The 11,960-nt window shown below is 43.1% G+C and overlaps 1 protein-coding gene across 1 annotated transcript; it reads left to right on the top strand.

Annotated features, from left to right (window-relative positions):
• The first annotated feature begins 1,412 nt into the window (after nucleotides 1–1,412).
• On the top strand, nucleotides 1,413–4,030 carry otud1 (OTU deubiquitinase 1). Its single transcript, XM_085987764.1, has one exon. The coding sequence runs from the start codon at nucleotides 1,961–1,963 to the stop codon at nucleotides 3,203–3,205; it is 1,245 nt and encodes a 414-aa protein (XP_085843890.1). The 5' UTR covers nucleotides 1,413–1,960; the 3' UTR covers nucleotides 3,206–4,030.
• The last annotated feature ends 7,930 nt before the right edge of the window (nucleotides 4,031–11,960 follow it).

Raw genomic sequence — 11,960 nt, 5'->3', positions numbered from 1 at the left:
ATCCTTGTTTTCAAATCCCTCCATGGCCTCACCCCTCCCTATCTCTGTAATCTCCTTCAGCCCCACAACCCTCCGAGATATCTGCGTTTTTCTAATTCTGGCCTGTTGAGCATCGCCGATTTTAATCGCTCTACCATTGGTGGCCATACCTTCAGCTGCCAAGGCCCTAAGCTCTGGAATTCCCTCCCTAAACCTCTCCGCCTCTCTTTCCTCCTTTAAGACGCTCCTTAAAAACTATCTCTTTGACCAATCTTTTCGTCATCAGTCTAAATATCTCATGTGGCTCAGTGTCAAATTTTGTTTTATAACGCTCCTGTGAAGCGCCTTGGGAAGTTTTATTATGTTAAAGCTGCTATATAAATGCAAGTTGTTGCCCTTCCTGTTTATTTCTTAATCCCCTTCATTTCATTAGTTAAGGAGATAAACTGCTGGTCCCTTCGTTCACCAAGGTCCTAGATGCCCTGTTGCACGCCCCGTGCCGTTATCGGCTCGCATTTCCAACAAGTTACAGGACAAAATAAAATTGAGCTGCAGGAAAAAGTCTAACATGGCAGAAGATGCCCTGCTCCAGCAAGTTCCAGCCTAATAAGTTACTGGAGCATCTCTTTTGCTAGTTACAGTGTCATCCAAACACTTAAATCTTTAAATTACACTATTCAAATCTTGATATATTAATACTTGATGTTCCTTATGTGTCAGCCATGGCTCACTGGGTAACACCCTCACCTGAGTCCGAAAGTTGTGGGTTCAAGTCCCACTCCAGAGACTTGAGCACAAAGATCTAGGCTGACACTCCAGTGCAGTACTGAGGGAGTGCTGAACTGTCAGAGGCGCTGCCTCTAGGATGAGACGTAAAAACCGAGACCCCATCTGCTCTCTCAGGTGGACGTAAAAGATCTGCTGGCACTATTTCAAAGAGGAGCAAGGGGGTTATCTCTGGTGTACTAGCCAATATTTATCCCTCAATCAACATCACTAAAACAGATTTACCTGGCCATTATCACATTGCTGTTTGTGGGTCCTCGTTGTGTGCAAATCGGCTGTCGCATTTCCTACATTACAACAGTGACTACACCTAAAAAAAACCTACTTCATTGGTTGTAAAGCACTTTTGGGGCATCCGGTGGTCGTGAAAGGCGCTATATAAATGTAAGTCTTTTTGAATCAAAATTATCTACCCACTATTTTATGGTAGTCATCAGCCAGTTTTAAAAGAAGCCTGTTAGTATCCGAGTTAAAATAGGTAAATGAACTTCATACAAATTGCTTCGTTGTTGTTAAGCGTTCACACCTTAATATTTTCATGGCATTAATTTCCATAACAACCGTTCTTGGATAGCACTACAATAATAATGCAGTGAAATTGTACATGCGCAAATGCACTTTTATTCGGAGAAACCACCAAAAATCTTAGAAAGTTTATTAACAATCATTAAAATATAAAAGTTTGCTGAGCAGTGTTAGAGAGCAGGTCCAGTGGTAGTGGCTGTAGTAGGGGAGGCGGGACTTGCCTTCCCGGTGTTGGCCGTGGCCGCATCTCACATTCCAACGCGGTGATGTAGCCGCGCCGAGACAGTAAACAAGGTCAGGCCGCCCGGGGGGGAGCCGAGCCGAGCCTCCAGTAATGGTCGCCCATCCACTGATGATGATTCACTCGGATACCTTTTAGCAGACGGAGGCCGGGTCTGTCTGAGTCCGACCATTCATTCTCCCGGCGCCCGGTATTGCGCTGGCGGCTATATTTAGTGGAGCAGCGCTGACGTAATTGGGATAAAGTTAGGCCGCCGTGTGTCGCAGTTGGAATTAAGAGGGGGGCAAAAAAAAGCCGAAAGCTGCAGGGATTCCCGGCCCAGGGTTGTGCAGGAGCCGGTGATGATAGCGGGTATTTTTAACCGCCATCATCACCCCGCGTCGGCTCCAGCACCCGCTATAAAAGGGCCGCCCGCCGGCCTGCCGCGACATGCACCTCTACAGCAGCGTGTTGACGCATTACCCCGGGGCCGCCTTCAAGGTCTCCATCCCCGGAGCGGAGAAAGCGCCTGGCGAGGGCCCGACTGTCGGGGTGAAGAGCGAGCCCGTCTGCTCCTGTTCCTCCTCCGCTGTTGCCAGCATGCCCGCCTTCTCGTCCTGCGAGCTACTCCCCCCGGCCCCAGCCCAGGCCGCGCCCGTGCACCTCTACACCTCGACCGCCAGGATCCCCCTGCGGCCGATGGAGAGGGTGGTGCCCATCCAGATCCTGGGCGAGAGAGCGCAGGCGGCCGATCGCCCGGCCCACGCCCAGGCCCTGGGTCAGGGTCCTGTCTGGCTGGAGGACATGCTGACGGAAGGATCCCGCAAAGTGTCGGGCGACGCCCAGGAGAGGCTCCAGGACGGGAAATTGGGCGTCGAGGAGACGCAGCCCGAGAGCGAGCCCGGATTGACGGGGCGCCGCCGCAATCCGGCCTTGGGCTACGAGCCCGCTCTACCCTCGGAAACTCTTTTTCAGCTGTCGGATGTTGAGAGCGGCGACCGAGGGCAGGGAGCCCCCGAGGCGGTCGAGCTCAAGTCCAGCAACACATGGAAACTGGGTGATGGCTACAGGACCGTGGACCTTGTGGTGGAGAACAAGTCGGAGAAAAACGACAAGATTGCGCGTTACCTGGCAGAGGTGGAAAAGCAGAATAGTTACCTGAGGGAGAGGCAGAAATACAGATTTCACATTATTCCGGACGGCAACTGTCTCTACAGGGCCGTGAGTAAAGCAGTGTACGGCGATCAGACCATGCACAAGGAACTGAGGGAGGAAACGGTGCACCACATTGCAGATCACCTGGACGAGTTTAACCCCATCATCGAAGGGGACATTGGGGAGTTTTTGATCAACGCTGCTCAGGATGGGGCTTGGGCTGGCTACCCAGAGCTGCTGGCTATGAGTCAGATGCTGAACGTTAATATATACTTGACCACAGGAGGTAGCATGGAAAGCCCAACTGTTTCCACCATGGTGCATTGCCTTGGCCCAGAAGATCAATCAACATCCAGCATATGGCTGAGTTGGCTGAGCAATGGACACTACGACGCGGTGTTTGATCAGTCGCTACCCAACCCAGAGTACGAAACCTGGTGCACACAGACACACGTTCAGAGGAAACGAGACGAGGAACTGGCTAAGTCCATGGCAGCTTCTCTTTCAAAGATGTACATCGAGCAAAATGGTTGCTTTTAAGCCATTTTTCCACACTACAATGTTTGATGAAAGGTTCATGTCAGGACTTGAGGTTCCCTGCATAAGCTGATGAAACTGATCTGAGCAAGACTGGCAGCGTGAAGTAGAAATGTAAAGATTGTTAATATGGTTTTTATTTATATTTATATGCTTACACATTCTGATCGGGCTAACGGCACTTTAAAATGGATCGTAAAATCAACTGTATAAGTAACGCCTTAATTCAATGTGTGAATTCCTGGATGTTTTACCAAATGCTTGAGCTCAAACTAATGAAGGTTGCGGGGCACCTGAATTTTAATCGGGTTTATTGGAGTTAAGAGACCATAGGATTGAATGGGAGAGTACTGTCATGTTAAGTCATAAGTGTTTTTTTTATCTTAAATTTCTGAAGTTTGGAAAACAACTGTTTAGTCTCTGCTTTGGAGAGAGTTTTTTTTGAAGAACACTTTTTAGAAAGACTTTATATTGCATTTTTGTGCAATCGCTGGTTTGTTACTGTAATATCTCCTTTGTTACGTACTCGTATTTGGTATTCTGGCAGGTGGCTGGTTGCCACTAAATTGCCGCCTTGATTTTATAATTGGATAGAATAGAGGTTTCAGATCTTTAAAGTTTAGCTATAGTTACTAATTTTATTACTGTCTGTTATCTGCCTGATGCTGACTTTTATACGCTGTCCAAGATGTATTGAAGTTTTAACTTCCTAAAGTGGTTTGCAGGGTCGAACTTGTAACCAGTTTGCAATTACTGTATTTGTATTGATTGATTGTAAAATTAATAATCAACATGGAATGAATAAAAGTTATGTAACATTTCTCTTAAGCAGTTGCTTGAGACTAAATATTTCACATTTTGAAGAGGGCTTTTGCTATGAGACTCCACTGCAAAATTCACCATTTAATATATATTCATGAACTTTAGGAGGAAGATTAGAATGAAAGGCCATGAACTACAAGTGAGTTGAAGCTTCTAATTAAATTGTACAAATATGAAGAATAGTAAAAGTAGTTTGAAAAAGTACAGAATTCAAACCAAAAGAGGCAATACAATCATAAAATGTGTTTAGATATGATGATGCAGGGTTAAATATTATTGTGTTGTGTTCTGCTTTGGATATTTAATTCATATGGTGATTTGAACAGGACGCACCAATAATCATTAATAAATCCAATAAAGAATTCAGGAGAAACTTCTTTACCCAGAGAGTGGTTAGAATGTGGAATTTGCACATGGAGTAGTTGATGCAAATAGCACAAATGCCTTTTGAAGGGGAAGCCAGATAAGTACATGAGGATGAAAGGAACATGGAGTTAGATGAAGTAGGATGGAAGGAAGCTTGTGTGGAGCATAAACACGGGCACAGTTGGGCTGAATGGCCTGTTTCTGTGCTGTAAATTCTATGTAATACAGAACTATTAAATTTGCACTGCAGCTATCAGGTGGTAACTGTCGTATGGAGTAAAACCTAGTACTCTGCAGTATTTACATTTAAATTCTTCGAATACAGTGGCAACGTCTGCATCTGTAAATGTTTAAAAAATATGCTGGAGTTCCAAGGCACCCAATGAACATTTTATGAGCTACATTTGACACACCACTCCAGTGTGCTGTTAAATTGCAGTAATGTGAGACTACACCCCACTGGATTTACACTACAAATTTTGTACTGATCTGAAGCAGAAACTGTTTTGCAGCAGTGCTAAAGTTAGATGCTGGGCCTTTCAGCTTCTGTGCTCATCAGGCCACTAAGATGAACGGGCAGTAAATAAAGTGCTGGCAAGCACATAAGTGAAAAACCTCGGCTGTTGTGTAATCCCACCAAGAGATTTAATCAAAGGTAATACAATTGTATATGCTTTTAAAAAGGTTTTTGTTTAATAAACTATTTTCACTGGTGGGAAGGTCGGTAACCAGAGGACACAGATTTAAGATAATTGGCAAAAGAACCAGAAAGGGGATGAAGACTTTTTAAATTTACGCTGCGAGTTGTTCTGATCTGGAATGCACTCCCTGAAAGGGTGGTGGAAGCCGATTCAATGGTAACTTTCAAATGGGAATTGGATATATACTTGAAAAAGGAAAAAAATTACAGGGCTATGGGGGGGAAAATGCAGGCAAGTGGGATTAGTCGAATATCTCTTTCAAAGAGCCGGCTCAAGCCTTCTGTGCTGCATGATATGATGATGTGCTTTTTTTAAATCCTCCTAATTAATTGTCTAAACACATTAATATTATGGTTTACACCAGTGTAAATTCTCAGCATTTGCAAGAACTTTAGGCATATTTTCCTCTTTTGCAAAGGGAGGTGTTCATTTTGCTGTTTGTAGAATTAAATGCCAACAATGTGAAATGGAGCCTCACCTCCATTTTCCTCTGGGTGATTTTGCTAAACCCATTTCCAGATAGGGTAATACCAAAAACCAGTTACTTACGATGCACTTGTAATGCTCATTTCTTACTTGTCAAGTGGCTCAACGGCCACTTAAACTGTATAAAAGTGCAGTTAAACCTGCTGTGAAGTGTGCAAAACAATATCAATTATATCTGAGCAGTGTGCAGCTATTGAAATGTTGGCCAATTTTGTAGCAGATATTTTGGTCTTTTTGGAGCCAAAGGAGTAACAACTACCATGGCTGTAAGCAAAGTGGGTGTCTCTATTTGGCTTAGTCAGTGGAGTGATATTGGGCATAAATCCAATGCAACCGGCACAGAATATCTCTACCCCCTCACCCCACCATGAGGCGGATACCACTAAAACAGGACAAGTGAGCCAGCAACTAGAAAATGTGTGCGTGTCTTAAATGGTCATTTCAATCTGATCGTTTATGAAACAAGGTGAATTTCTGTGGCCCACTGGCTGTGGTACCGGTGGACACCACATGATCTTTCTCCAAGGTCACTCAGGCGTGCACTAGGGGCAAAGTGGGTAGCAAAATCTCAAGGACCGGATAAATTCAATTTCAACAATGTTTCAGTCACAATTGGAAGAAGACCACTAAGATAAGGCAAGAGAATAACACAGCAACATGAACAGGTAGGGAGACAAATGACCATATACAAAACATTTTAAAAAAATTATAGGCATAGAAATTTTAAAAAGTATGGAATAATTTAGAATTGTTACAGTATTTAAAAAAATAAAAAAAAATGAAAGCCTTGTATGAAGAGAAATCCCCAATAGAGAACGGCTGATTTTCCTCCCACACCTTGCAATTTATTGAGATCAACACTAATAGCTTTGCAATTCAAAACTATTCAATACATCAAGGCCAGCTAGTGCCATGGAAGCTATATCCATTTTTGTTGTCTGTGGAACTGGTTTTCTCAACACTGCAATTTTTAGCGATACCTACAGAATGTGGATTCTATCTCGGCTAGGGACACCATCCTGAATTTTCCTATAAATACTGCCTGACTCTTGTATTTTTCAGATAGGTGGGGTAAGAAATGGGATAAAGATCCCTTTATGCCCATCCACTTTACACCCACCCAACTTACTATTGTCACTTCTATTTGGTGCCAAATCTGCCCTCCCTCAAATGGCAGGTGCATTTAAATGAGGCATGATGACATATCTCAATTTCCACCATTGTGCACAATTGAGGTTGTAATCATAATTACACCTCTATAAGACAGCTTTGTTCAGCATTGTTAGGTGCTAGAGAAAAGAAGGAAGTAGATTGAAAGGGCCCAGAAAATACTTTTGAGGATGCATAGAAAGTTTATTTCTCATGCATTTTTGGTAATTTATTTTTGCTGATACCACCTGCTTACCACCAATATTGTTTTGTGATACTGCCATTTCCCTCCTGCCTTGCCTCCCTCGATTCTAGAGAAGGCCCAATGGCTTTGTTTATTGAAGGAAGAAGAGGAATAATGGAGTGAGGCCATTACTGATTAGGTAGCACTAGAGACATGGGATTTACCTACTGGTATCCCCACATCAAAATATATAGTCTGAAGCTCATACCTCTAGTTCTAGGAGTAGTGCTTAGGGAAGATATGCTCAACAAAGGAAGCTATTAATGAGTTAAGCCGTAACTTGACCTAGAACAACTCAATAGTACCAAATGGCCAGTGGCTGTAAAGGTCACAACTCAACAACAATGAATGTTTATGCTATGGGGTCATTCACTAATATTGAACAATCAGCTGTGCACAGATGCATTAGCAAATCACAGTTGCACTTTTTGTTGGAGCAAGCCATTTTATTCAGGTCCCTATGATTAACCAGCAACAGCATAACTGGGCACTGCAAATTTTAAAGAGTGGATTCCCCGAGGTCCAAGATATCATGGATTGCATCCACATGACCATTTGTATCTTCTTGATGAATGCAAGTCTTGAAGCACTGTCTGGAGAGGTTATTGTCAATCGGATTGCAAAGTACTAAAGAGCAGAATCTTGGAGGGACCAAAGAATAATTGATTGACTCTCTTCAACCAATTTCCATGAGGTATGTTCTCCCACTGATGACTGGTAACCAGAATTCTGTTCCCAGTACCAGCGGAGAACTGAGTGTGTGCCTCAAGTTTGCTTCCCCTCATGGCAGCAGCAGCAGTGCAAAGGTGTTCTTCCATCAGCTCCACACATAAACCTTCATCTTTGCAGGACCAGGCTGCCAAGGACGAACAATCAGCCAGCCTATACCATGTCCATCCCAGGATTTTGGGACACTGAAAAAAGGGCAACCTCCATCCCAAGAGGCTTATAATATTTTACAGCAGCTGTCTATATCTTAGATCCCAGGCCCTTGGGTAGCACATAGAAGAAGTGTTAGAATAGCGCAAAGTAAAAGCACGCATGGTCACGAGGGGTGTGTATGAAGGGTGGAGGTAAAAGGGCAGAACCAAATGTTTTTGTAAATCATTGTAATAAATTACTGGAATATGTAAGGACTGCTTGGTGTTTTGTTCTCTTGTATCACAATGAAGAACAGCTAATGTGCTCACGTTGAGACTCTGGTTTCGAATGTGATGGCTAGCTATGAAGAGCAAGGATTTTGCTTTAACTATATTGTTAAGAGGAGACAGACCTCTGATTGGCTGAGAAAATAGTCTGTATTCATCTGTGATGGTGTGCAAAATGAGTTTGTCTGTTAGTTATTTCTCAGATGTTGTCACTACACCTGTTTCTGTTCTTCATGTGCTGAGTCTACAGCAGTGTCACCACCAGGCTGTCTGGCATCCTCTGGAACATCTACCATCAGTCCTTTCCTGATTCCAAGATTGTGACACACACAACATGCTACCACAATTCACGAGATAGTGCTGGATGTATACTGCAAGGCACCCCCTGACCCATTCAGACACCAGCACCTTCCTTTGAGCATTATAAATAATTTACAGCACAGAAACCGGCCATTCAGCCCAACCGGTCTATGACAGTGTTTACTTCATCTCACCCTATCAACATATCCTTCTATTCCTTTCTCCCTCATTTACTTATCTAGCTTCCCCTTAAATGCTGAGCCTTCCGCTCACTATCTACCAAATTCATTTTATGAGAAAGCTGCCTACAAACCCTGTGTTCTCCCATTGTTTTAACAGCCTGAAGAAGCACTGTTTCTAATGTTGTAAAAGTACAGTCTGTTAATAACTTCATACTAAATGAAAAGCAACCTCACCTAACTAATGCTGCAGTTTTACTACACCTACCAGTTTGATACCTTACTTAAATGCATAAGCAGACTTCCCTTGACTGGTTTTCAACAGCTTCTAATGTTTTTCTGGGGAAAAAAATCTAGAAAAACCAATTGGATGTTCAGCCCTTTTTTAATATTGGATTCAAACTTTTTATAAAGTTTAATTGTAAAGTGCAAAAAGAATGATAGTAATTCCTCCAGGTGGTCTTGTACCTGATGAAAAGTACCTTTGTGACCCTAGTTTACCTTGAGAATCAAAGGTACCAAAGATGATGTTTTTGACACAAAAGACCAGAGAAGGAGAGAAAATTGATAGAAGGCTTTTGAGAGAGATTATGCAAGTTCTAAGAGACCTAAAACCCTACTAGCCAGAGATAGGCACATAATTCAGTGTATCACTTGCATGTAAGAGTTAAGTTCCCTAAAGCAGAAATGAGCGCAAGAGAGAACAAACATTGGAAGAAGGCCAAACTCTTATGATGACAGATGGAGATTACTTGCGCTGCATCCCAGAGGCAGACCTGAACATTCCAGAGGGAGGCAAGACCACCTACCCTACTACACTGACTCCGAAAGACACGGTTGTATAAGGTCCCAAAATCTTTACTAAAGCTGTGAGCTTATCAGCAATAAACTGGACTAACTAGATGTTTAATATACCCAATAGACAGTTATTCAAAGCTGCAAACTTGTCAGCTATACACAGAGTCTAATTGAAACTAACCTTGCTGACTTTATGTCAATCTTGGATATTGAATATCAACTTGTAATAAGTAGAGTCCAACTGAGATACACTTAAATTGCCTTACAGGCGGGACATAAGCAAATCCTGGTAAGCTCGGTGAATGATCAGTGTTGCTGTCAATCATAAAAAACATCTGTGAGTTGTAGACAAAAATGCATGCTGGGAGCTGCTACTTTATTGAGTTGTCAGTTAAGAATGATGACTCTGGAAACCATATGAACTCAAGACTCAGGCTTCTCGGATAACACAGGCCTCTGACAGAAAGTTCTGTTGTAGGCATTTTGAGCACAAAAAGTGCTATTGTGTAGGTAAGCTTAATCACTTGTGATTTTAAAAATTATATTTTATGTTGCAAATCTTGGGGATGAATTTCCGGTGGGGGGAAGGTCCTCCCAATTATCCGTCGTAACTTTGACGGAAGATTTACAGGTAACTCGGAGAAATGGAGTAAATGGTGTTTGTTGTTCCTTCAGGGTTTCCATGGATCTCCTGTTGACGTTACGGCAAGTGATTGGGAGAACCCCCATGGAAATTCAAACTCCTTATTTCCTGTAGTAAATCTTCAGCTTAGTGAAGAAAGCAAGATGATGACCAAAAGGATGAGAGGATGGGGCTGGCTCTCCAGACCTGCACTCCTGCATAATTTAAATGAGGAGGATCATTTTGTTGTGGGCCATCCGAAAACACCAGAGACATGTGCTGAGGTAGCACGACCCCAAGACCTGGGTGTATAGACCATAGCGCTCTTATTTGGGTATGTCGGATGAGACCTGTCTTCCAAGCATCTGCTCTTTTACAGATGCAGTGATAGAGTTATATTACCTATATCAGATCACAGCAGAAGAAAGATGGATTTTGAGTAATAACCAACAAATTTGGGGCTTCCTGAAGTTTTCCTGATTGTGAGAGAGGAATATTTGACAGATCTGCTGAATTAGCAACAGGTTTTTAGCTCTCTGTTTTTATGCCTCTCCCAGGAGGTGGTGGGGTTGTAAGAAAAGAATGGATGGGGGATATGGGGATGAGTCCAGTTAAAAATGTGACAAGCTTCATACAGGATAGGACATTTACAACTAAGATGAGGAGAAATTTCTTCACTCAGAGGGTGGTGAACCTGTGGAATTCTCTACCACAGAAGGCTGTGGAGACCAAGTCACTGAATATATTTAAGAAGGAGATAGATAGATTTCTAGACACAAAAGGCATCAAGGGGTATGGGGGGAGAGCGGGAATATGGTATTGAGATAGAGGATCAGCCATGATCATATTGAATGGCGGAGCAGGCTTGAAGGGCCGAATAGCCTACTCCTGCTCCTATTTTTCTATGGGCCTAATGGCCTTCTCTTGTCCTGGGTATACAACATAACAATAGGATAACTCCAGGCCTGCCATAATGAACATGTGTCAAATTGCCTGGAGAAATCAGTTCACCCATTTCCAAGAGGACAGGAAAAAGCAACTGGAGAGGGTGCAGATGTTTTACTGGGTTGCTGGCTTCCCTAGAGTCCAGGACACTATAGCTGTAATACAGATGGCACCCACATGGCTCCTCATTTGAACTCAACTCCTACATCAACGGAAGGCTTCCATTCCCTCAATATGCAGGTTGTATTTGACCACCATAGTCATCCTGCATGTCAATGCATGGTTTCCAGGGAGCACACATGATGACTTCATTCTCCAGCAGTCTGCACTGCCCACACTGTTTGATGGCCATAACCTGTTCTTTGTAGGTGCAGTGAATGGCAGCAGAGCTTGCAAATAGTTATTACAACATGTAAGGATGAACCACTGCGAAGGAGCACAGTATCTTGTCTGGCAGGCAAGAGTGCTGTGAAACGGGCCAATGCTTGTGATTGTGCTTGTGTATTCCCGAGAGGCTGGAGGATCTATATATCTTCTGTGCTGGGGTGGGGGAGGGGAAGGGGGTACAACAGGATTAGCAACTGACCGAGTGGATTAGCGCTGAACCTCGCTGAGTTTCCAGGTTTGGCTTCTTTTGCATAAAGCAGATGTGAGTAGCTCCTGGGATTGGCAGCAGACCCATTAAACTGTGAACTCACTAAGCCATCAGGGAAAGCTATATTTTTAATAAATAAATATAAATATGTGTGTGTATCTCTATCTATATATATCTATATCTCAGCATGTGGCTTGACGAATTGTAGCGTCATAAGCTTCTAGTTAAAAATCCATTGATTGTGTATTATGGATAACAAGTAAATCAGATCAGAAAGCAGAATCACTAAGAGGTATTTTAGCAGCATAGCCACAGATAACGAGATTAACCTGAAACACACAGTTGTTCTGTACAGGATCATTCATTCACACCACTGAACAGAACATCTGTACATTTTTGGGGA

Source organism: Somniosus microcephalus, chromosome 5 (assembly GCF_052327205.1).
Source record: "Somniosus microcephalus isolate GS21.2 chromosome 5, FLI_Smic_1.0, whole genome shotgun sequence".
Classification (NCBI taxonomy): Eukaryota; Metazoa; Chordata; class Chondrichthyes; order Squaliformes; family Somniosidae; genus Somniosus; species Somniosus microcephalus.
The sequence above is the reverse complement of the archived record's forward strand: the minus strand, read 5'-3'. Positions and strand labels throughout refer to the sequence as shown.

What these genes read in the sequence shown, in the direction of transcription:
- otud1 (XM_085987764.1), top strand. Translation starts at nt 1,961, where the DNA reads ATGCACCTCTACAGCAGCGTGTTGACGCATTACCCCGGGGCCGCCTTC.